This window comes from Manis javanica, chromosome 4 (genome assembly GCF_040802235.1).
Source record: "Manis javanica isolate MJ-LG chromosome 4, MJ_LKY, whole genome shotgun sequence".
Taxonomy (NCBI): domain Eukaryota; kingdom Metazoa; phylum Chordata; class Mammalia; order Pholidota; family Manidae; genus Manis; species Manis javanica.
In genome coordinates this window covers 135,347,204-135,371,830 of record NC_133159.1, presented here as the reverse complement: position 1 = coordinate 135,371,830, position 24,627 = coordinate 135,347,204, and the positions used below count along the sequence as shown (strand labels likewise).

The 24,627-nt window shown below is 45.9% G+C and overlaps 2 protein-coding genes across 3 annotated transcripts in view; one reads left to right on the top strand and one right to left on the bottom strand.

Moving 5' to 3' along the window:
• Positions 1-1,594: 1,594 nt before the first annotated feature.
• TIMM22 (translocase of inner mitochondrial membrane 22) lies at positions 1,595-6,680 on the bottom strand. 2 transcript variants are annotated; one of them, XR_005062512.2, is made up of 5 exons: positions 6,112-6,680; positions 4,093-4,289; positions 3,542-3,614; positions 2,279-2,389; positions 1,595-2,154 (listed from the first exon to the last, which is right to left on the bottom strand). XR_005062512.2 is itself a non-coding variant. In XM_017675345.3 (4 exons), the coding sequence occupies exons 1-4, from the start codon at positions 6,347-6,349 to the stop codon at positions 2,078-2,080; spliced, it is 585 nt and encodes a 194-aa protein (XP_017530834.2). In that variant the 5' UTR covers positions 6,350-6,676; the 3' UTR covers positions 1,595-2,077. The 2 variants fall into 2 exon arrangements, 1 of the variants encoding a protein (XP_017530834.2); XM_017675345.3 differs by lacking the exon at positions 2,279-2,389 and having other exon boundaries at positions 6,112-6,676.
• A 7,279-nt stretch (positions 6,681-13,959) lies between these two features.
• The window catches only part of NXN (nucleoredoxin), a 162,059-nt gene continuing 151,391 nt past the window's right edge, over positions 13,960-24,627 (top strand). Inside the window, exon 1 of the mRNA XM_037022861.2 lies at positions 13,960-14,415. Within this exon, the coding sequence (XP_036878756.1) occupies positions 14,062-14,415 (354 nt within the window). The 5' untranslated portion in view covers positions 13,960-14,061. The remainder of the gene's footprint in view (positions 14,416-24,627) is intronic.

Here is a 24,627-nt window from a genome sequence, read left to right as displayed (position 1 = left end):
GGGACCTGGCCATCCATAATGCCTTGGAGAGAGGGCTGGAAGTTATTCATTCAGTAGAGGCTTTTTATTTCATGTACCCTTTCTCCGTCTCCCTTGGAGGTGGCACATCTTTGGAGTAGCCTTTGGGGCTAATGTGCTTGTCAGAGAGGCTGCATGCCCTGGAGGGCCTGGCCTCCCTTTAGGAGAGCCAGGGGGGTTAATGTAGTTTCCACCAGCCTAAGCCATTGGACACTGTGTTTATTCTGGAGATCAGGAACAGATGTCTCTGAAAGCTGGTGTTTAGTTTATGAGCTCATACTGACTCCTTAGCCATCTAAAACAGGAAGCTATCCATCTCTTCCCTTGATTGAATAGTCCATGTGGACAGTGCTGACTGAATGAGGGCTCCTAACAGCCCCAGGCCCATCTTCCAAAGAAATTGTGCGTTTCTCATACTTAGTTGTTCAGCCTATTTGGCCCCATGCGCTAGACTGGCTAATAGAAGATGCCAGGCATCCTAGCACTTTGACAGGTGCCAGGTAGGAATGTCTGCTCTTGCTCACAAGGTGCTTGTAGGTGACTTATTTAGGGACAGTGTGGAAACACTCCTAAACTGGTTCCTGACCTCAGAATATTCCAGCTGGCCTAGCAGCAATGACGCCTCAGGCTCATGAGACTGGGTGGGACATTATATAGAATTTGCCATAGAAGGACATGAGCCCTGTGCGCTAGCTCACGTTCATTCCAAAGGAAACAGCAGACATGGCCAGAGAAGGTGTTACCAGTTGGGTTTGACATTATTACCACACACACACACTCAGGACATCTGCATGTTTCAACTAAGTCTGAATTTTGGTTAAAGGTGGGTGAGCTAGATGGCAAATGGGAAGAAAGCAAAAAGAGGCAAAGAAGTTGCTCTACTGTAGAAAAAGGGGGGCCAAAGGTGGCTGCAATTACACGGCCCCCACCAAAGCTGCCTGCCCCTGAGGGCAAAAATCTGAGTGCATCAACTTCATCTCACCTAGGCACCAGAGGAAAGAAGCGCCTGTGCAGATCCCAACCGTAAAAGACTACTTTTTTGCCTACAGCACACAGTTAGACTGAGCTGCTGTTGTCAGAGGAAGTCCACTAGGTCAAGTGAAAACAACTAATACATTTCAGGAAAAAAAGCAAACACCACAGAAGAAGGGTTGTGGTGGACAGCCCCTGAGCAATATCTCATCTTAAGTCAGCAGCTGCTGTGACCTACTCACCAGAATGACCACAGCAGGACCCTTCACCCATGTGCTGGAGCTGGGCCTGGTTCAGGGATCAAGAGCAGAAAACCAGTACGTGGTTCAGACTCAAGGCATTCCTACCAGCCAGCTCCCAGTAGGGCTTATGCATGGATTTCAAGGCATCCTATGACAAGACTAGACTGGGCTGCTTTGGGGGACGGCCCCGGCTTACATCAGAGCTTCAGTGGGGATAACGCTACAAATCCTGAGACTCAAACGTTCCCAGGCTTCCTAGGAGTCTTCTTACTCCTTCCCTTTGGAAGTTCAATCTTTGGCCACCTGGCACCATTTTGGGGCATTGTGGAATTTGAAAATAAAAATAAACCAACCTTTTAAACTGCAATATAAATATATATATTTTTTTTAACAAGGACAGAACACTAAACAAAATGACGTGATTGGTCAGATGGCATAAATTTACTTCGCCCCACCAACGTGTAAGATGGGTGACCGCACGGAGTTCAAGGTTGGACAGCTTCCTGGGGGTGTATGAAGTCACCTATTCCCACAGCACCAGGCAACCAGAGACCAGCTGTGGTCAGGACTAAAGCTTTGCAGAGTTAAATTCCTCCAAGTCAACACATTGCCTCCTGATCTGCCCAAAGAGAAGCTGGCATGGCACATGCCCTGCACAGCCTGGCTGGGTCTGGGAGCAGAGAATATGGCTGCTCAGAAGCTGGCGACTCCGAGCAGCCAGGTGTTTCTGTCGCAACACCAGCTACATGGGGGAAAACAAACGTCTTCAGTCTCCGAAGCAAGTGCCCTCCCCACAACAGCTCTGGTCCTGGGCTCGCATCGTCCTCCCCAAAGGGCAAGGCCTCTCATCGTAGGTAGTAATCGATGGCAGCAGAGAAAGCAGCAAAACCTCCGCAGCCAATGACCCCAGCTTTTACACCCGCTGGAAAACAAACAGATGACATCACTGGTGGTGACAGACGCTGGGTCAGGGTGCAGTCAGGAAAAGTTTGCAAACACACACATGCAAAGAAACACATGGAAGAGCTCTAAGTCATTCAACTGACCTATCAGGTCTGTAAGCCTTCAACGAGGCCATGTACATGATCTAGTCCAGGGTGCCATCATTTACCTCTTCTCATTCCAAAGAACGGGTTCCGGTCTCGTGAAAATGGTACCTCAGAGGCAAGAAACTAGTTAAAAGAACCAGCCCTTGGAATCAAGTGAAAGTATATAGCCTGTTACCCTGGTTTGTTTATAGAATAAATTCCTGGGAAGATAATCAAAGCAGTCCCAGAGGGAGGTGGGCTTCTCCAGGGCCCTGATGGAGCTGAGCAACAGGAGGACCAAAGAAGTTACCCTACAAATTACAAATGGCTGTTTGAGGAGCAAAAGCAGGTTTTGATGACAGTAAATCATCTTGACTCTCAGAAAATGAGAAAACAGGCTTTTTGCTTTGAGTGGTAAGTTGGGGCACAGTAGATAGAAAGTGGCCCAGCAATAGACAGGAAAGTCAGACGCCCAACTCTTGAGGGGCATGCCAGCAGCAAGAGGCAGCAGAACTGACTTCTTCTTTGCTGTTTACAGCTGATGATCCAACATTTCTAGAATACCTATATTTGGCTTTCAATGAGCAGAAATCTTAAAATCGTCAACTGCAAAAAGCCATTACTATGGTAACTTATACACAAAATTGAAACTGGCAATTCTATAGTATTAAAAAAAATGTCTAATACTTGAAATACATGGAGGTGAAAGTTCAGCAGAGCCTGCTGTTTGGACAGAGGGGCTTTCCAGGGCTGAATGGGACCTAGCTATGCTTCTGTACTATCCTGCCTATCAATGCATTCCAGGAATACTGTGAGGAAGTTCCTCCTGTATTTTCAATATGAGGCCAGTTCTTTTTTCCTAAGATACATCTATCTGTGGTTGTCAACTAGGGGTGGTTTTGTCCCCCAGGATCCATTTGGCAACGCCTGGAGACAGTTTTAGTTGTCACAATGAAGGAATGCTGCCAGCATCTCCTGGGTAGAGACTGTGGAAGCTGCTAAAGTCCCAAGAGGCACAGGACAGTTGCCCTTACCCGCCGGCAAGGATCTATCTGGTCCAAAATATGCATAGTGTCAAGGATGAGAAACCCTGATCTAGACACTCAAAGTTTCCAAAATTGAGTTAACACAGAAGCAAATGTGATTTACTTGTCAAAAGGGAAGAATACCAAGTGTCCACATGCCTTGGGCTGAACCTGGACATGCATCCGTCTGGAAACACCAACTTCAGCATGTTGTCCAAGGCCACAAAGAAAACCCACGGGAGAGCTCTTCACTAACCTCTGAAACCAATGGCTCCCCCAGTGATGCAGCCACTAATGACACTGTTCTTCCAGTCTGATCGTCCCCGGTACTGTGGGTGGAGAGGTCCGGTTCAGAGCCAAAGGAACAAGCCAGACAAGATGATTATAGGGGGAAAAAAAAACACATGGTTTCTAGCTGGTTAATTTAGTCCCTCCCTAAAGGAAACATAATCTTTTTCTCTTGCAAAAAGAATAGCTCCTAAAATTTGAATGTGTTCACAGATTGTTCCTGCAGGTGGTAGCAGATTGCTGAAACCAAGCACAGCATTTAGAAGTCAGCAAAATCTTTCCTGGGGTTCTCCAGTAAATCTTGTGTGGAAGATCATTAACCAACTGCCAGCCTCCAGTAAGAAAGAAAACAATGCAAGCCCGACTCATAAACACACAAGAAGTCTACGTTAGGCACTATGTAATGGAAATTCAGTCTATCAAGGGTTGGAGGTTTCTGATCTGCTTCCCAGTGACATTAAGAGCATTTGTCTTAAAAGAGAAGCAGGCAAGCCTTTCTCTGAAGGCAGTGTCACTTACAGATTCTACCAAACATTCAGTGCAAGAAAACATCGCGCCCACAATTGCAAAATTTTTGGCGTAGGACATTCCTCTCTGCCCCATGTCTTTGAGAACTTCCTTTGCTGTCGGAGTTCGGTAAGGATCCTTAGGGTCAAAGCCTACATTGGTATCAATGCCGGCAGTGAACACCCCGAATGCACCTCCCAGGACAAATCCTAAAAACAAACACAGAAAAGATTTCTTTGTTACGTTTTCTGAACTACCGTAATGGGAGCATACTCGAATAGCACCTTTTGGATGGTCACCAGCAAAGAGGACACCCCCTCTGCCACTCACACTCTCCACCTGCCAGGTTTCCACCTTACAAAATCCAGGAACTACCTTCTTGACAGCTTCTTCTCTGTCTCCTCTTGGATTTCTTCCTCTTTCCATCTTCTAAAATTCCTGAAAATTCAGTCTTTAACCCTCTGTTCTCTCTGCACTCTCAAATGTAAACTAGTCATCTTCAAGTTCAGCTCTCAACTTTACAAATCACGCCCTTAACAAAGGTGACTTCCATAACAATCATTTAGTAAGTACCATGTACCAATTGCTCTGACACCTTATAGGCAGTCTCATTTATTCTGCACAATAATCCCGTGAGGTAGATACTGTTACCCTTTCTGTAGCTGAAGAAACTGAGGCTCCAAGAGGTTAAATAACTTCCCTAAGGTCACAATGTTACCAAATGGCAAACCCCACACTGCTGTCCACATCTGACTCCTGAGACTGCTGGGCATTTCCATATGGATGTCTTCTTATGCCCTCAAGGTCAAGTGAATTCATGGGCACCTTCCCCTCCAGACGTTCTTGCTTATGGCTTTTTTCTAGTCATTCCAGCCCCAAAACCTTAGGGGCATTTCTGACTGCTTTTTTGCTTCCCTCTACAACTCTATGTCCACAGTTATTGTCCTAGTCTAGGGACTTTATCACTTCTACCCTGGAGCACTAGACTCATTTACTATTTCAACTTAGGGTCCAGCACAGTGATCAACAGAGATCCAGTCCATGCCTCATGGAGCTGCAGTCTAACAAATTCCCTATATGGTCTCCCTAACTACAGCCTTTTCTATCCTTCACCACACTACATCCTCGGTTTTCATACTCACTATCACTTGTTACTCTCCTAAAAAACCATCAGTAACTGCCGTAAATCTCCCACTCCACTCCCAACTTGATTTCACATTCTCTTCCTCTTTGTCTATCCCCATTCTCTCAGTCCTTTAGGTTACAGCTCCAGTCTCACCTCCTCTTACGGCTCTCCCTGAAACAAAAAAGGAGCTCTTTCTTCTATTACATGTCACATCTGCATCCTGACTGTATTTGTTTTGTAACTATCATTCTCAGTGAGATTTCAACTCATCTGTGCAAGTGTGGTCAACCGCTTTACCCTGCACATAGGAAGGACACAGTACACTCTCAAATCCACAAATAGTTTAGAAAAACAAAAGCCAAGTCCAGACTTCTTTCCCCCTTGTTCACTGCTGTCTCATCACACTGGCCACACGGGCCTGTTTTTCAAACTTCAAGCCAGTTCCTGCCCTACCTCTGCACTTGCTAATCCCTATGTCTGAAGCATCCTTCTGCCAGACTCCGTCTCAACATTTTTCTTTGTATATATAATAAAATGCTAGCTTTATGACAACAAAGCTCTAGCCTCGAACGCCGTCTCTCCACCGCCTGGCACGTGATAGTTGCTCAGTAACAATTTGTTGAAAGAATGCCTATTTACAAGTGAATGAACGAATGAACTAACGAAGTCAACCACTTATAACCTCCAGGCCCCGACCCATTGTACTGATTCTCCGATCATTTCCAGAGGCAAAAGCTAACCTCAGGGTCCAGCGGTGATGCCCGAGTTCACTGAGCGAAGCGGAGGTGCAGTTAAGGTGGAGGCCCGCAGGGCGCCCGGTCTTCCCGGCAGAGAACCCCGTTGCCAGCCGAGCCCTCAGCCTCCCAAGGGCACCCCCCCCCCCGCCGCTCCCCGCCTGACCTCACCTCCCAAGCAGGCCAGCGCTGCCTTGAAGGCGCAGCTCTCCATCGCTCGCTCGATCATCTTCTGCTCCTCACTCTTGGCCGGACTTGGGATCCCGCCCAGGCTACCAGGCTCCAGTACGCGCGGCTGACGCCTGTCCCCCACCAGGTATTGCAGAAGCAGGCTGTACTGCAGCGGGGCTTCGGCGGAGCCCGCCGCCGCAGGCGCCGAGCCCCCGGCACCGGGAGCAGTCGCCGCCATGCCTCACTCCCAAGGCGCCCTGGCCTCCCTCCTCCCACAGCAGATTCCACGAGTGTCGCAGGGGCCTTCCGCGTCTATCCACCGTGCCGCAACGGCAGATTCGTCACATCGGGCCCGTCCGAGGACGCGGCGGAAAGCTAAGTCCGTTCGTGCACAGCCGGCGGAAGAGCTATCACGTTCCCCAGACAGCCTCTTAGGAATGCTGAGTCAGACTTGTGCAGCACCCCCATCGGCACTCACTAATGAGATTCCGAAAGTACAAGGGCCAGAGACCGCCATCTACGGTTGCAGCGCGCTGCGTGCCGAGGTAGTTTAAGCGCTTACACCCAAGGCTTTTCCCAGAAAGCCTTGCGCTCACCTCTCCGCCTCCTCTGGAGCTCCGGACCCGCGGGGGACAGCGGTAGCGCGCCCGCGAGGCTGCAGGGCGCCAGGGCGTCAGCAGGGGGCGCGCGCTCCTCGCCGCTGCCCTTTCAGCCTCATCCCTTGCAGGTGTCGTGAGACGTAAGTAATGCGAGGTGGTTTGTAAATACACGTGAGAGCATAGTATCAATGTATGGAATAAACGTTTGTTCAATAACTAAACCTTTGAGGAAAGAGAAGGGCCAACAAATGAACGAACGAATGAGTGAAGCTAGCCAAGCGTAAGGTAAATCAGGGTCGGTGACAGGAAATGGAGGGACCGGTGCCAGACGGAGAGCGCAAGGGAAGCTGAGGCTGCTACTCCCCACACCCAGTTGTTGTTGTCAGTGGAATTGGTGATGTGGGACTAGCATTACTTGAGGGGCCAATTTACATTATGTTGGACCAATTAAAGTGTTTTCCTGCTTGCAAACTAAAAACCTGAAGGTAAACTGAGATAGGATACATATGACCCAGAAAGACTTTTGCAGTAGTTTTTATGGTACTAAAATTGGTCCCAAACTATTTTATTGATCCAGACTAGCAATGTATTTGGGTATAGCAGCTAAGAGAAACATAAATAGAAACAGAAGGTGGTGAGGGTAGGCAGTCAGCATAGGCAGAGATACTTTCTTGGTATTCAGAGTTCTCTGGGCTGCCAGGCACAGCCTGGAATTCATCCTAGTTCTGCTCCCACCAGGCTACTGAATGAGCTAGTCCTAAGGCCCCCAGTGACTTCCCAGTTGTTGAGTTTAATTCAGAACTCATTTTACTAGACTTCTCAGCTGCATCTGACACTTTGTTGATGCCTCCCTCTTTGGAAATTTCTGCACAGTTTCAGTGGAGCCTCCTCTTTCCTGGTTTTGCCACAGCCTCTCCAGCTGCTCGGTCTTCTTCACAGGTATATCTGCCCACCCCTCTCCTGTTGGTTCTCTCTGGGATCACCTTTTATTGTCTTCTCATGTAGCTCATTCTGCCTGAGCAACTCATCCACCCCTGTGGCTTCTACTACCACCTCTAATGCATTAATGACTCCCCAGGTCATTATCTCCAGCATAGACCTTTCTCATAAGCACAAGAACCAGACATTTCCCATAGGCCCCTCTAACTCCATGCTGCCAACCACTTTTTCTTTCCAGGTGAATGAGGGGCCCAGGGCTCTGAATCACGCTGAGGTCATAAGAGCCAAAGTTGGATCTGAGAGAAGTTGGGGCAGGTACCCAGGCAACCTGCAGGTCTAAACAGTTAATCCATCAGACTAGTTAACAATAATCAATCCCAAAATGAAGGGGCTGCATCCGAGTTCAGGTGAGATCCATGTCAGCATGTGGAGAAATTCCATGTGGCCATGGTACAGGAGACCTTGCCCAGAAGCACAGATGGAAAGAGATCAGTTACAGGCGCTGATCTGGAATGTCTCCCCCAATCCATCACCTTCCATGGGTGGAATGCATTTCACCTGGTAGAAAAACCTGAACCTCTTCAAGGCACATTCTGAAAGTGAGATGTGGTTTCCCATGTCAGTTTCCCTGGGCTGACCCTTTCCCAGTAGTCTGGGGACTTTATCTGGTCGTGGCATCATGGGATTGCACAGCTCTCATGTTACAGTTCTGTTCTTTCACAGCTGAATGAGAAAGCCTGGGGGTCCTATGGGTTGAGAAAGAACTTGTCTCAGTGGCGCAGCAGGAGCACAGTTTGCTGGGGCCATGACGCAGGCAGGGCAAATAGAGTTCTGCACTTTCGTTATGACTTCTTCAGCTAGCCACAGCTGAGTCACCTGTCACTCAAGAGCACTATTGGTCTGCAAGGAACAATGGCAGGTAGGCCTCGGGCCAGACAGCAGAATACGAGCCTGGCATTAAATGCATCACTGGAGCACTGGTACTTCATATAGACAAGAAAGGTTTGTGGGACTGAGAGCAGGACCAGAACTCAGGATGCTGAGGCCAACCCAGGACTTAGGGAAAACATTTTATCCCTCATCCCTACACAGCAAAAGAGACTTGGGCCCATGGTGGGCTTTCTGAGGTCCTAGGAGGCCACGCCAGCCTGGGAGCTGGCAGGGCAGGAAACGCTCTGGGCCATGAACTGGGAGCAGAAGCACTAAAGCCTCAAGCCCCAGGGGGAGACCTGAGAATGCTGGGAAGAGATGAACCCATCAGGGGAACAGTTATGGAAAAAAAAAATTGTATCTCCAAAGTCAGGCTTCCCAAGGTCACGGGAGCAGAGTTGAGCGCAAGACTAGAGGGCTTGCCTAAGGGGATGTGTGCCCCCAGGATGTTGTTCTGGAGTTGGGTGGACTTCACTTAGAACACACTTTCTTCCTCACGCCTGGTCTCCCTGAGTTTCCCACCTGGGTGGAGGTGCTCCCAATCACTGAGTTAGTCTTAGACTCTGCCCCCTGCATCCCCTGCATTCCTTCTAAATATCTTTCAAATCCATCCCTTCCTTTTTATACCTCTCGTCACTGCCATAGTTTGGGCTCTAGTTATTTTTCATTTAATCGGTCTTCATGGCTCCTGCCTTGCTGTTCTCCAGACCATCCCCAAAGTGATTTTTCAGCACAGAAATGCAGTCATGTACCCTGCTCGGAATTTTCTCTGTGCTGGAATACAATCTAAATTCAATGTGTGGCTTTTACAACTTGGGCCTGGGAAGACACAGAAGCTGAAATCCAAGTTTACTTCTTATTCAAACATTTCCATTCCTAGTTTCTGCCTTCAAGATTTCTTTTGAATCTAGACGTGATGGCTCAGAATCATTCTTAATAAATTTGTGGTCTTTAGTGTTTAACAGATAAGTTTGGATTTTTTGATTCCATGTCATTTCTTGACTTGTGCCCTGTCCAGTCAAGTGTAAATTGTTGGAAAATAGTTATTATTATTATTTCTTTGTTGTCTTTGTCTTTGACCTGTGATAACCATGGTGAGAACAAAGGTGTCCTGTACTATCTCTAGTGACAGATCTTTAGACTCTATCCTGATTGTGGCGGGAGGCCTTAACGTTCTTGAAATTTCTCCCACAGCATAACTGTTAGGAGGTCTTATTTACACACCCATACCCACCAATCCAGATTTGCCATCTCTGGTTCTGTGGCCTTGGCTTTGCTTACAAAACGCTGTTTGACAAACAGTCTGGCAGTCTGGTGGATTGTTAGGACCTACTTCAGACTAGTTAATGAATCATACACTTTGGCTAACATCTGTTAATAGGATCACATTAATAACAAGTTGTGATCCTGAGAATTCATCTGAAAAATATTGGAGGTGAACAGAAATCTACAGAGTGTTTTTCTGGTACCTGGCACTTCTGACTTAGAAAAGAGTTAGGAGGCTTCAGGAATTGGACACCAGACTCCCGCTTTGCTGAGGGATGACATGAACAATAAAAAGAATAATAGTGGTGAATTCCCCAAGTTACATCTCAAGTTGGTGCCAGAAAGGTAAGCACCACACTTCTGCTATAACCAATAATCACAAATCATAGCACTAATTTACAGGGAGTATAGCACTAATCTACAGGTAACTTTTTTACAGGGCACTCCCATTTAAATGGGGTAAATTTTTTGCTTGAATCAATTTGATCCAAATTTTGTTGTATCATTCCTTAAACTAAGTGGACTTGAAAAACTTTTATAATCAAAATGTTCATTTTATTCTAACAGCTTTGTTTTAATGGAATTTGAATTTTTGTGTCTGAGACATTTTGCTCTTTCATTCTGAGATGTCCTGATGTACTTTAATATTTCTTTCTCCACTGATAATAGTTTATCCTTTAATAAATTCTTATTTGAGGATTCAAAATACTTTTTTCTTGGGCTGGAATAATACCTTCCTTATTTTTCCCATGAATATTCCCAGTCCTTCAATTCCCTTCCCTGACCAATCTGTTACTATTTCTTAAATGCCTTTCTAGATATATTTCATCCATATATAAGCAGTATATTCCTCAGTGTGTGTATTTTTTTCCACTTTAAAATGTACAAGTAGGTGCTGAGTATTTCTCCCCTATTCTATACCTTACTTCCTCTCCTGTGCGTCTTAGAGATATTTCATATCAGGGTATGTAATGGTTAGTTTTGTGTGTCAACTTGACTGGGTCACAGTGTGCCCAGGTGTTTGGAGGTGATGTATTCCTCATCTGGGTGTGTTACTCTGGCTCATTTACCGAGTGGCCCCAAAAAGCTGCTGGTTTGAGTGGGCCCAGAACAAGAGAAGGCTCTGCACCAGGCCTCTGGATTCAGCAGAGAACTATGCCGTTGGCTCCCCTGGATCCCTAGCTGGCTGACTGCAGATCTTGGGACTTCTCAGCCTCCATCATCATGCGAGCCAATTCCCTATAAGAAATCACTATATATATTGATTCTGTTTCTTTCTTTGGGGGACACAGATTAATACAGTGTACAAAGAAATCTTAATTATTTTCAATGACCAGATTATGTTCCAAATGATGAATGTGCCATAATTTAATCATCTTCATTGATAGGCCATTAGGCTCTTGCCATCTTCTAGTCTTTTTCTGATTTTAACCATGTATCATAAGTATCCTTACACATACATCTTTGTACTTTTATGTTGCTGTACCTAAGACCAAGAAATGTGATTTATGACTCTTAAAAGGTGACAAATATATATTCTGTGCCTATTTTGTGTGATATCATGTGTCTTAGAATGCAATTTTCCAAAAGGAAAACTCTGTAATGTGTATGTTCTGTACAATGTCAGGCATATTGTGGCTTCTTAAAACATATTTCAAAACAATAATAATGTTCAGAACAGCTAGTGAATTCATATAACATAACTAGCTGAATACCGGTAGGCACATTCTCTTTAAGTGGGTCTCTTGAACTGTATAAGCAGAGAAAGTGCTTTCTGCAAGCTCAAGGATGTTGGCTATTCTTTACAGGAAGCCAAATGAGTCTCCTTGGGCTTCTTCTTGTAACAAACACCCACTAGAATTATGATTTTGGAATCATTTCCATTGCAAATCCCCTCTCTCCACACCCCTTTAAAAAGCAGCTGCGATATTTGGCTTCTAACCAAAGCCTGCTGCATCAACAATTCTCAAAATTTTATTTATATTTCATGTGCAGTATGTTCAAACTCTCACTTTCCAGGTGCCAGATGCTGGTTTGGACACAGTCCAGTGGAAAGTGCTTTCCTGTAAAATAAGAAAAGTTAGATGCAAACAAACCTCCTCTTTATATCAGACTTGCACCTAGGATACCAAAGTTAAGTACTCTAATAATGAGCTCACTATTTTCAATCCTCCACATTTGCAATCCCCAAAATTCTGTCCTCCTGTACCTCCACGCCAAGTACTTTCTCCTCTGGCTTCCATAGGATGTAAATGCTTGTCATTCTTTTACATCTCCAGTGTTCATCTGAAAATGTCAGAGTGTAGGAATCTATCTTTCACGTGCTTTCAATGATGTCTAATGAAGACCCACCCATGGGTATTTCAAACGTGATTTAGATGAAGAGATAAAGCATTTTAGCTTATTTTCAGGATTTTAGAAGATTCTAGTAACTTACTGTCTGTTATGATAATAGCCTTACCGTATTTTCACTAAAAAAAAATGATGCTTTCCCGGTGTTTTGTGATGATACTATCCCTACAGTAGCACCAAATTTGGCATAATATTCTAAGAATTAACTTGGAATTTGCCTTTGTGGTAGGGTTTTTGCCTGTGTAAAGGCAGAACTCAATCCAAAGATTCTGCTTGTGAAATGAACAGCACTGTTAGGTAGATACTTAGAAAAGTGGACATAATTTTTAGAGACTGCCCATCCACTCTTGGCTTCTACCTCCACCTCTCTCACTGGTTTATGTGGTAACATTTCACTGAGCTGAAAACCAGGACAATGCCTTGTTCTATCTGAGAAGAGCTGAGAACTTTAGGCATGAAAATTTATGTTTGTGTCAGAAGCTTGCAGTTGTATTCTGAGGCTTAAATGAACTTTCATAAAGCATGTTATGGACGTATGTGTGTGTGTGTGTGTGTAAAGCCGCTATGTAATAACAAATAACAAATATTGTGTGTGACTGCCAGTAGCTTTTTTCACGTTATTGGGGTCTGGTTGATCTCATCTTCATTTTCATTCTTTCCACTAGATGGCGGTAGATGCCCAGGAAATAGCTTCCAAAGAGTTGATGGACCGGGGCGAGAGGGGCGCTTTCTCCTTTCAGTGGCTTGTTGGTGGCTGGGCGGGCACACACTGAAGGTCCTCCACAAAGGGTGAGTGTGGTATAGATTTTTTGTATGTGTGTGTTTGTGTGAGAGGAGGCGGGAAGACTTACCACAGACCACCTGTTTAATCCATGTTCTAAGCATAGGGTAGCATCTTGCCAGCTGGCAAAACAAACAAAACCTAGAATTTTTCTCAACTATCAGTAATCGATATAAGCTATGGAACCAATTCAGGAGAGCAGCCATCATTGATTTAAAGATGTTGTGGCATCTGTTGCACACAGTTGTGGAGATGGAAGAGAGCCACTCGCTGGTGGGAAATGGCCTACGGGATATGGGGACTGAACTCCCACAGTGCGACGTACCATCAATCCACAAGTATTTATGGATTCCCTCACGTGTGTCTTGCACCAGAGCAGAAGCCACACAAGAAATCTGAGGTGGCATCCTCGAGACCTCTCACAGTAGCAAAAAGATACCCAAAACATATACACAGAGAAGTGCGTGCCGAGCAGGACGCACGCAGCCTGATGAAGTGATAATATGTGAGGATGGTAAGGCTGTCAGCACGGCGAGAGGTCAGTGCGGCACGAAATGGCCAAGGGCTGGGCTTTGTGTAGGGGGAGCGAGGGAAGGAGGGTCAGGAACAGGAAGGGGAAGAGAACTCGGGTCGGAGAACAGGGGGAGTCCCTGGAGAAGTCCGTAGAGAATTTGTAATTCCGAGGGGAGAGGAAATGGAGGGAGGGGCGAGGGCAAGTCCAACCCAGTGCGGACTGCTGCCTCGGAAAGCCGGGCTCGGCGGGCCCTCGTTTCCCGTAGGCCCCGAGCACTCCCGTCTGAGCGGGCGCTTCCGGCCAGCCGCCTCGCAGGGCTGTTCGCCGAGCACTTCGGCCGTGCAGTGGAAGCCCTCGGCCGCCGCGGACAGGGTGCCGACCGCCCGCGCGGCCCAGGACGGCCACGGAGGGGGCGTGGCGAGGGCGGGCCGGAGGGGGAGTGGCGAGGGCGGCCGGGTGGGCGGGGCTCTCCCGCGCCTGCCGCCGCCGCCCGCCGCCCGCCGCGCGGACAGAGGGAGCGGGGTCGCCGCCGCCTGCCCGCCCGCGTGCCCGGGCTGCGGTGGGCCAGGATGTCGGGCTTCCTGGAGGAGCTGCTCGGCGAGAAGCTGGTGACGGGCAGCGGCGAGGAGGTGGACGTGCACTCGCTGGGCTCCCGCGGCATCTCGCTGCTCGGGCTCTACTTCGGCTGCAGCCTGAGCGCCCCCTGCGCGCAGCTCAGCGGCAGCCTGGCCGCCTTCTACGGCCGCCTGCGGGGGGACGCGGCGGCCGGGCCGGGGCTGGGGGCCGGGGCGGCCGCGGAGCCCGAACCGCGGCGCCGCCTGGAGATCGTCTTCGTGTCCTCGGACCAGGACCAGCGGCAGTGGCAGGACTTCGTGCGGGACATGCCGTGGCTGGCGCTGCCCTACAAGGAAAAGCACAGGAAGGTGAGCGGCGCGGGCCTCGTCGGCGCCCCCGGCCTGGGTGCGCAGCCCGCGCGGCCCCGGGATCGGGGTCCACACCTTCTCCCCCCCTACCCCCGTATTCCCGTTCCTTTGGCCTCAGTGTTCCCTTCCTCTGCCTGTACCGCCTCCCATTCCAAGACTCCTCCGGGCTGGGGGTGGCAACTCCTCGGTGCCGGTGCCAGGCCTCGCCCGCCGGGGGAAGTTTGACATCTCTCGGCCCCTGACCCCGGCTTGCGACGTGAGGAGTCGCGAGCCCGGGCCCGACTTGCTGGGAGTCTCGCCTAGGGGGTGGCCGCGTCTGGGGACCCTGACTCCGTCACCCCCACCCTGCCTGAGGCCCGGGGAGGAGCTGCTTCCCGCAGCCGCCGCTAGACTCCCCGCGGATACCTGTAGTGGGTGGGGGAGGGCCTAGCCCCCTACCCATAATGCCCACACCAGGAAGTTTCCTTCCTTTCCCAGGGAATCTGCTCTCCTGGGGCCCCGCCCCCTGTAACCCGGGCCCGGAGGCCGAGGCCGAGGTCAGGCAGCCCGGCGCCCCGGGGAGGCAGCCGCTGACCATGGCTTTGCGGGAGGAGGCAGCTCACTCCTCTCCCCTTCTCCCTCCCTCCGTAGCCCCAGCTGAACTGGTGGCCACCGAGGAGCTTTTCATTGTCTGGCTGTCCTGCCATCCTCCCCAGATGCCTCCCAGGCACCGGAACAGACGCGTCCGTGCGGCTCTTAGTTGCTTGGTTGGTGGGCCACTGTAGTCATGGCATTAGATTAAATGCTGCACCGACCCCACAGGTGCAGATTAGCCGGAAGAAACAGGACTGGGGGAAACGTGTACTTGGCTGTCAGCTTCACATTGGTCCCAGTTTGCTGCCGAAATTAGTTTGGGTTTTTGAGTATCTGTTGGATGAGATGTCTGTTTTAATAAAACGAATTCAGGAAATGTTATGAATTGAAACAAGAAGTTTTGGAGCGCTGTTAATTACTATGCTTTTGCTCATCCCGGCCCTCCCTTTCTGAGGGGAGTCTGAATTTATGGAGTGGAGGGAAGAAGGGTTCTTCTGGGGGAATTTAGGTTTCTCTAGGGAGGATGGTAAGGGCATGCCATGTGTTTCTTTTATGTGTACGGAATCTTGTTGAGAAGCACGATTTAAATTTAGAGCAAAAGGCTTATATTGTGACCCCAAATGTCTTGAGTAAATCATCCATTCTGAAGCACTGTAAGGTACAGACTTGGGATTTAAAGTATGAAATACAGTTTAACAAATACAGTTTGTAAATTTAACATTGGAAAAACATGGTCTCACTAACCACACACAGGCAAAACTCTGGCATTTTAACCACTGTTGAGGTGATTTTGCCCATATTTGATTTATATGCTTGAGAGTGAATGAATATGAATGGCCAGTCCTTTTTGCTTTAAAATATGTGATCCTTTGTTTTCCTCGGTGGTTGTTTTTATGATCCTTTGGGGGAGGAAAAATGTTCAGAAAGTGATTTATCAAAAAATGTTTTCATTGTTATGGCAAGTTTCTATTGTAGACCGTCTGTGTAAAATAATGTCCTTATTGGGCAGGACAGATGATTTCTAGCTTTTGCAAATATACAATGATGGTAAAAATGTTATAGACCACGCCTATTGTGTTTTTCACAGTGGGGGAAGTAAATTTGCTGGACAGTAAACATATGGAGCAAATTGAGATGTGTTGCAAATACTTAAAGCTTTTTCTCAAAAAAGAGTATTTGATTTGACATAGGCCATGCCTGCTTCCCCAAGCCTTAGCCAGCCTCTTTGCACAAAAAAAGTGGTCTGTGGTTCTAAATTGGACCTACTAATTCTGCCAAGATGAGAGTCTAGCACATCTCTCAAGGTGAGAGAATGGCAAAAGGCAGTCCCTCATTTGAAAATGCAGTTCACAGTGCTGCACATGCCCGAACCATGGTGTATTAGCATTTTTAAAGTTTTATTTTTTGCTCACATCCTATTGTTCACTTTGTTGTGTAAAACAAGTCTAGTTTTCCAGGAAGTTGTTTTTGCTCCTGGACCTTCAGGAAAAGACAACTCAAGATCTGATCCTAAAAACATTCTTATCTGTAGTGATACTCCAGGTCTAAAGACTTGAGTTGTGTTTCTTATGGAAAACATACTCTTGGAAATTACAAGCTTTGTACTCATTTTAAAAGGAATTATTTTCTCCATTGAAACCAGAGAGCTGTGGAACAAACTCCTCTTCTGTAATTTTCAGTTTTTGTCTCTAAGAAATTGAGATGCTTAGAAATCTATGATCTGGTGATGCCAATTCCATACTAAGAACAGTGAAAAGCCAGGAAAGCCCCAGTTCAGGGTGCTGGATTGGTGAAACTCACCTTTTTGTTAGTGGACCCTGTCTGTGTAGTTTCACCAACAATAAAAAGAACTTTAAAGAAAAGAATTTTGTTTTACACTGACAGGAAACCAAAGTTCCAGATTACTGACTTTTTAAAGTTCTCATTAACATTTGTTCTTTAAAACCATTCATATACTTCTTCCCACTGGGATAACAAAGGATATGGTTCTAATTAGTTATTGGCTGGCATTTCTCTAAAGAAAATTGAAAAATTATGGTGGGAAAGAAAATGCCGTGTACTATTTTTTTTTCCGTCTTCTATTAATTTCCCCTTATATAGTAAGAAGGTCTGGGGATGACCGTCTATGTTAAATCTGCATTTTGTCTGGTTCCTCTCACCTTGATTGGAGCTGTGAAAAAACAGCAAATAAAAGGATTCCAGCATCTTAAAAAAAAAATTCATGGAAGGTTGTCCTGTTTCTACTTGTTTTGGTGGTAGGTGCAAAAGTAATTGAAGCTTCATTTTTTTTTTTGGCTTCCAAGCACACACATGTAAATAGCTGCATGGAATTATAATTAGATGATAATAGAACTTTGAGTACCTTTATAAGAGCAGTTTTGTCCGGAGCCATAATCCTGAAGTTAAGGCAATTAGACTTGTTTTTAGTAAGTAGGTTTGTTTAATGTTTTGTTGGTAGACATTGTTCATATTTCAAGAGAGACAGAATGTGATGAATAGTTGGAAAGTGGCGAAGATTTGGACTTTTGGGGGTCGATCTAGCTCTTTAGATTAGTATGAGTTACTTAGTTGTCAAAACTGGAGAGTTGAGCTCCGGGTCTGCTCCAGCATCATAGAGGACAGCACACTGGTTTGGGTTTTAAAGCCAAGGACTGAGCTCTGCCCCGGCTGGATGTGTGATGGGAAACGCTTGGTCAGTGTGGGTGTGCTAACATCAAAGGGTGCAGGACCCCTGGTCTTGCCCTGGATAGATTTGCTGGGGTCTGACTTGATCCCAGAACTTCCTACCAATCAGAAAGGGGAGGAGAATATTGGGGAGGGAGAACAGCAGAGTCAAGGGGCTCTGGGCTGACATCCCTGGTCTAGCTCTGCCAGCTGGGAAGTCTTTCTGCTACCCAGTGTGGGTTGCTTGCCATCACCAGTGTGGTGGTCTTCTGGTGCAGACTAAATTGGAGGCTTGGCCTAGAATTCCTCTGGATCCCTTTGGCTCTTTGGATAGGGCAAGATTTGGTATCAACCCAAACAGTCTTACAGCTCCATCTCTCCCAGCTCTTCCTCTCTCAAATCCAAATACCGTAGCCACCAAGAGAATGATTTCTACGACACCGACAGACCACTTTCGAGGCACTAGAAGATTGCAAAAAGGAACAGTTTTGAAAATTGGGCTTTTCTGCCTTCTGCATAAAGAGTCTGGCCCAGCAAGAACAGGCTCCCTCTGTTGACTGTGCTTCCAGGACTTGGGTCCTTCTAATAAAAGACAACAGTCCAATTACAGTAATAGAGCAGTTTTCCCTGAGAGACTTTTCCCTTGTTCCATTGTTTGTAATGTATTTTTAATCTCATTTTTCTTCTCTGCATAATGAAGCTATCAACTATAGAGGCTAAAAATAAGGGCTTTTGTCCATCTGCCTGAGTTCAGATCCTGGCTTTGCCATTTATTGGCTGTGTGACCTATGCAAGTTACCTACATGTCTGCCCCAGGTTTCTCATCTGTAAAACAGAGGTGATAATAGCACCTGCCTTTCAGGAGGCATGATATGCCTGGCATGTAGAATGTGCTCAATAGTGCTTGCTATTATTTGTTAATAAATTATTGTGGAATTTAGTAACTTACTTCATAGCTTTATCCTTTGGGATATATCACATTACAGAATTGCAAAACTTATAAGGTGTATTTTTTAACTTTACAAGCAAATGACTTTTACAGGCATCCGGGGGATATGGTGAAGGAGTTGAAAAATTGCCCTCGAAGAGACATAATTGAGGAGAGAGACCTAGAAGAAGGCAACAACAAAAGCAAATGAATATTTAGAAAAATGCCGTTCCTTAAAGAAGCACTGATAGTACTGGTAATTCCAGTATGTTTGTCTGGGACATTTGAGACAGCAGATCAATGAAGCCTAGGCAGGATAAAGGGTAACAGCTTTAAGATGATGAGGTACGCTTCTTGAGAGAGATTAATTATAGGCTTGGTGATTGTCTGGTGGTTTGCCAAAGCTGGTAGGCATGCCTTCTGCCCATCCTGACTGCTTAAGTCTGGGCAGTGTGAGGTCGCAGGGTGGCTGCTCTTCCACATGGGCCATGCACTGTACCTGGTCTCTGGACCAGTAGAAACCTCTCCATAACAAGGAAGTGCTTCCTTCCAGCTCTGGAGTGCTGTAGGAGAGGTTTGTTTGGCCTCGTGGCCATTGCATCTCATGGTAGTCTTTCAGTTAGCGGCTCAGGCCTGACCGACTGCCTGGTCACAGCTCTTGTTGACAGAGGTTAGGATGTGAACCAGAGCACAGAGGGACACAGTGAGTTTTGAGGTTAGGGGCGTTGATTTCATTTACTCTGTTTTTTTCTCCCCCTACCCTCTATCACTGTTCCTTTGCTCTGAGGCCTTGTTTTAATATCTGCACAACTTTGAGAAAGAAGGCTTTATGTTTTATATAGCTGGGCTGAGGAATGAATCAATCCTTCCACAGGGGTGTTTGGGAAGGGTGTCTTCTTTTTTTTGTCTGATAGGGCTTGGGGCTCCAGGGCTGCAGCTAATCCTATTCTCAACTAGACTGCTTACTGCATGATTTCATTTCAGGGGGGAGAGTGTAGGCTTGGTATGGGATGTTTTCTTTCTTCCGGTTCTAAATTTCCAGTGGTGCTCAGTGTTAGCCACCAGGGTGCTGAGTTTTCTGTATTTCATTAATTTGCCACTATGCTTATTCAGAGGCACTCAAGGAGAATGGCTATGAATTTAGAATCTTTTTGCTGATCCTGACTTTCACAAAGCTCTTGCATACTGTTGCTTTTTATCTGGCCATTATTTTTAAAGTAAATAAAATGAGTCTTGAGCCTCAGGAGTCATTCTCCTCCACCCCTCACTTCCTAAAGACACTGAGTCTTATTGATTTGATCTCCTTAAAAGCTCTCCACTCTGACCCCTTCTCTCCATCCCTATCATCCTGCTTGAGTTCAGGTTTCATCTGGACCTCTACTTACCAGCAACTTTCTCCTGGGGCTCCTCATTTCCTCTCCTGACCCCTGAAATGATTCTCTGGAGGCAGCTTCTAAAACTTTCTGTAGTCAACAATCAGTTTCATTCTGTTTTGTTAATTTCCATTACGTTACTCACCCGTTCAAGTGGCCTGACTGCACAGGACTCCTGTAAATAGCTTGAGCCACATGCAACTCCTCACTGAGTTGGCCACACACAGGCAGGTGTCAACAAGAACAGGATGAGTACACTGATCTCAAGCTTGGATGCTGCTGCAATGTTGAGCTGCTGTAAACATTTCTAAGTGCTCATTCTCCATTTTGTAAATACCTTGCTGTTGGCCAGTAACAAACGAGTCATGGACACGTACACAGCTGCAGACCCACCTGGAGTGGCATTGCTCCAGACCATTTGCAGAATTGTCACGTCCCAAAACACAACTGTGACCATGTCATTCTCCTGCTTAAGAATTCTTCCAGACTCTAGAGCATGCTGCCCAACTGTTCACGTGCCTCATCTCCCACCTGTGCAATGGTCTCACTCTTCCCACCTGGCTTAGTTTGGAGCTTGTAAGCTCAGGTCTGGTTCTTCTGTTCTAAGAAACTTTCCTCTTCTCCCTCTAGGTGGGATGCTCCTGTGAGCTTCCATAGCTCCTTGTGCACAGACATACCAGCACTTAGCCTTTTGGGTTTTGTTTGTTTTGTTTTGTTGTCTTTTTCGTAACACTGAGCTCCTTGAGGACAGAAACCAACCAGAGGGAGGGGAAGATGAGCATTGTGTAGGTGCTGAGGACTGGATGATAGAATCACAGAAAGGTGTGTGACCTTTAGATTGGCAACTTGAAAACATTGTAGTTTCCACATGAGTTAAATATGCCCTTTCACTATTACTTATCTTTAACATAACATTTAATATTAGAGTTAGGCCTTAGTTGAATTGTAAAATTATGTATACCCACAGTATGTGGGTGTTTTGTTTGTTTTTGTTTCTTAATGAGTGTTTTAAAGAGTACTTAAAAGAGCAAATGGATTTGTAACTCCATTACCCTGTAATTCTGTGCCCAGAAATAGGAAAAGACTTGAATCTCCATTTTTGAAATGTGAGAAACCTTAGTCTGTTAGAACAACCTCCTAGCTGTAGACTTTTCGTTCCATGCTTTTGTATTTCATAATTTGTTTCTCAAGCATCTTTCTTCCTAGGAACTCAAAATGCATGCATGGTACATTTTCCAGCAACCAGTAATCAGTAGATATTAAGCGTTTTAACTTTTCCAAGTATGTTCGAGTTGGAGAATTGAAGCAAAGAGAACCGATTGTTAGATCAGGGTCACAGTGTTGGATGAAAGGGCCCAGCTGAACTCCCCTAAATTCAACTCGGTCCTCTCTGTTCATGAAATGTATCTTAAAAATGTTCACATCAAACATTCTCCATGGAAGAGGAGGGAGCTGAAAGTTCTCTTTTCAACAAATGGCTTTTGGTGTGGATTCGCCCTAGATATGCATAGAAGACTGAAATAAGATAGAGGTACTTTAACTGCTTAAAACATTTGCTGTTGCCTGGAAGACAGGAGAGCCAGAACTTCTTTTCAGTTGCTGCTGCCTCTCCAGTGGTGGTGGTTTCTAAGGGCCTTTTAATGATTTGGCTTTTTTTAGATCAACCGGTGAAGTGCCCCCAACTCCCCTTCATCCTATGCAAAGCCTGCAGGCTTCTTTAGTGCTTTTGTTCAGAGACAAAATTGAACTTCAGGTATCCTGCCGAGATCCTAGGACTAAATCAGTCCTCCCTTTTATGAGGTTTTCAGAAACTGCTGTTCTAACTTCCAGCGAAATCTTAAACATGTGCTTTCTGCTTTATGACGAGTAAGAGCTATAGTAATTGAAAGTTGCTTGAATACTGTTACTCTGGAGTGAAATCCTGTAATGGAAACTTTTGTTCTGTGGCATCCATGATTAAAAGCAAACATAAATTTTCTGCTGCTTGCTGGTCATAACTCTTGAACCAGATACATGGTGTATTTCTGTATGAACTACACTTCAGAAAATCCTCTTTAAAAAACAATTTAAGCTTAACATTCCGTATCCCTTTCTGTAAATCTATCACCCACTCCCCCCACCCCCATTGAATTATTTCCATACAAACACTACTTACAGGTAAATTCAAGTACCATTTCTACAGTTAATAATGCTGTTTATCTTGACCATTGTTGAATAGTCATAAAACAGGGTGTGGTACGTTTTGCTGTTTAAAGTATAGGATTTCCCTCTGTTTTCCTTGGAGAATATTATCCAGATGAGTCCTTCTATAGTTTTTTTATTTGTCTGTTTTAGTCAATATCCCTGGGATAAAAATCTGAATGGATCTAGTCTGTTTAAAATCTGAGGACGTTGCTTTTCTTCTTCTCTTTAAAATGTGATTAGGTCAAGACAGCCTTCTTTTGATCGTGGTGGCTTGCAGCACAGCCGCCTCATCTGTTACTCATTTTTCAGGGTTTGATGTGAAATATAGAGATTGGTCCGAACAACGTGCAATAGGGAAAAATCACAGTGTCACCCTGGGAGCTCTGAATGGCAGCGTTTTTGCACTCTGGGCTCCCTGACTGCAGTTTTAAAAAGTGCTGATACTCAGGGACCTTAAATAATACCCCATTATTATAAGTGAATGTTTAAAATCTGTTGCACAGTGGATAAGAGTATGGACTCTGGATCTGCATTTCCTGGGTTTGAATCCCGTCTCTTGTCACATGCTAGTGACAAATGTGAGTTTGGTACAAGTTACCTACCCTGTCAGTGAAATGCTGATAACAACACCAACCTTATAAGGGTTGTTGTTAAGGGTGAAAGGAATTAATATTCCAGAAGTGTTTAGAACAGTGCCTGGTGCATTAGTAAGTGCCATTTAAACGTTTCCCCCAGGCTCTTGGGTATTTCATTTCCTATTTTATGGTTATTCAGATGACAGGAAAGAAGAATTCTCAGCTTTTTTATTTCTTTGTGACACCACCCTGAGCACTCTGTTCTTTGTATCCAGTGGCCCATTATGTGTTCTGGTTCTTTTTTGCTTTCTTACTAGGATGGCGATAATTGCTTGTCAATTGTTGATTTAACAACATATCTGTGTCTTTGAATATGGGTGTAATTCTAGACCAGTTCTTTGACGAATTGGGTGCTTGATGTTCCTGAATGGATTCTGTTATCACTTTTGAGCTGGAAGAGGGTAGCGGAGTTTGATCTGTGTGTATTTCTCCTGCCCTTTATTTATTTTTTATCTTTTTACTATGGAAACTTCAAACATCACATAGGTCAGGGAAATACACAGTGAACCCCTGTACACCCAGCACCCAGAGACAGTGATTATCAACTCATGGATACCTTCTCCCTCTACCCTTCATTGGATTACTTTGAAGCCATTCTCAGACATCATATCATTTCCTTCATAAGCATTTCACTAACTCTTTAAAAATGAACATAACCACAATATCATGTCATACCTAAAAAATCCAGTAATTTCTTAATATTGGCAAATAATCTAGTCAGTATTCAAACTTTCCCAATTGTCTCCAGGTTGTTTTTTTTTTCAGTTGGTTTGTTTGAATCCAAATAAGGTCACCACATTGCATTTGGTAGCTATGTCTTTAAAGTCTCTCTGAACCTATAGTTTGCTCTTCCATTAAAAGTTTTTCTGTGTCAGGGTCTTCCTCCTTGCCACTTTCCCAACCTTTCCTTAACCATATTTTCCCTTTTATTGAGGTCTGTAGAATGCTGACTCCTGGATCCTAGCCTCTTGCAGCTGAGAAGTCCAGGTAGAGGTTATAGGTGGCTTAAATGTTGTCCTCAGGATGAGTTGCCCTTCTCATCTCTGCACTGTGCCCATCTCTCCAGCACTGACCTCTGGCAGCCTCTTCGCATAATGACATAAGGGTCACCAGCAGCTCTGGGTTTGCTTCCTGTCCTCTCAGAACCCCAGCAGAAGGAGGCCAGCGTGGTCTCCGTCTCATCCCAGGACCAGCCACAACAGCCAGGGTGTGCAGTATTCTGATTGGCCAAACCTGGGTCCTATATCCACACCTGGTTAGCCAGTGGGTGGGGTCAGGAACCAGGTGGACTAAGCATCAGAAATGGGGTACAGGTGGACTCACCTGTTACGGGGCAGGGCATGGAAGATGACAGTGAGCTATAGATTATAGATGCCTGCTAGAGTCATTGGCGCAAACCCATGCCAGAATGCCTAGCAAGTGGTCATCCAACCTCTGCTGGAGCATTATAAGTCACTACAACGTACTGTCTGCTGAGAAGGCCGTTCTGACATCAGCCATCCTCTCCCAGGGGACTGGCCAGCCTGCAAAGAACTACAGACATCCCTTCTCTCTCCTAAATGAAAGATTCCCTTGGTCTTTGTTGTTTCTCTTATGTTGTAGGTTCATTTCCTTGCTGTCCTGTCTTTCGTTCTGAGCCCTCTGCAGGTTGTCTGGGACCTCTCTTAGAGAGTAGTTTCCAAACCTGAACACAGACTGCAGTGCGGTCTGCTCCAAGCACAGAGGGTGAGCTTAGGACCTCCTTTGTTCTAGATATTATCTAGACTTACGGTATCATAGCCTCAGATTGCATTAGCTTTTCTGACAATCATATCACACTGTGTTGACTCACTGACCTCTTTGTCAGCCAAAACTC

Bases quoted from the DNA above. Each gene is read 5' to 3' on its own strand.
- TIMM22 (XM_017675345.3), bottom strand. From the start codon at position 6,349: ATGGCGGCGACTGCTCCCGGTGCCGGGGGCTCGGCGCCTGCGGCGGCG. The intron at 4,290-6,111 runs GTGAGGTCAGGC...GTTTGTTTTTAG, and splicing joins AGCGCTGGCCTGCTTGGGAG to GATTTGTCCTGGGAGGTGCA. The intron at 3,615-4,092 runs GTAAGTGACACT...CTCCACCCACAG, and splicing joins CTGAATGTTTGGTAGAATCT to TACCGGGGACGATCAGACTG.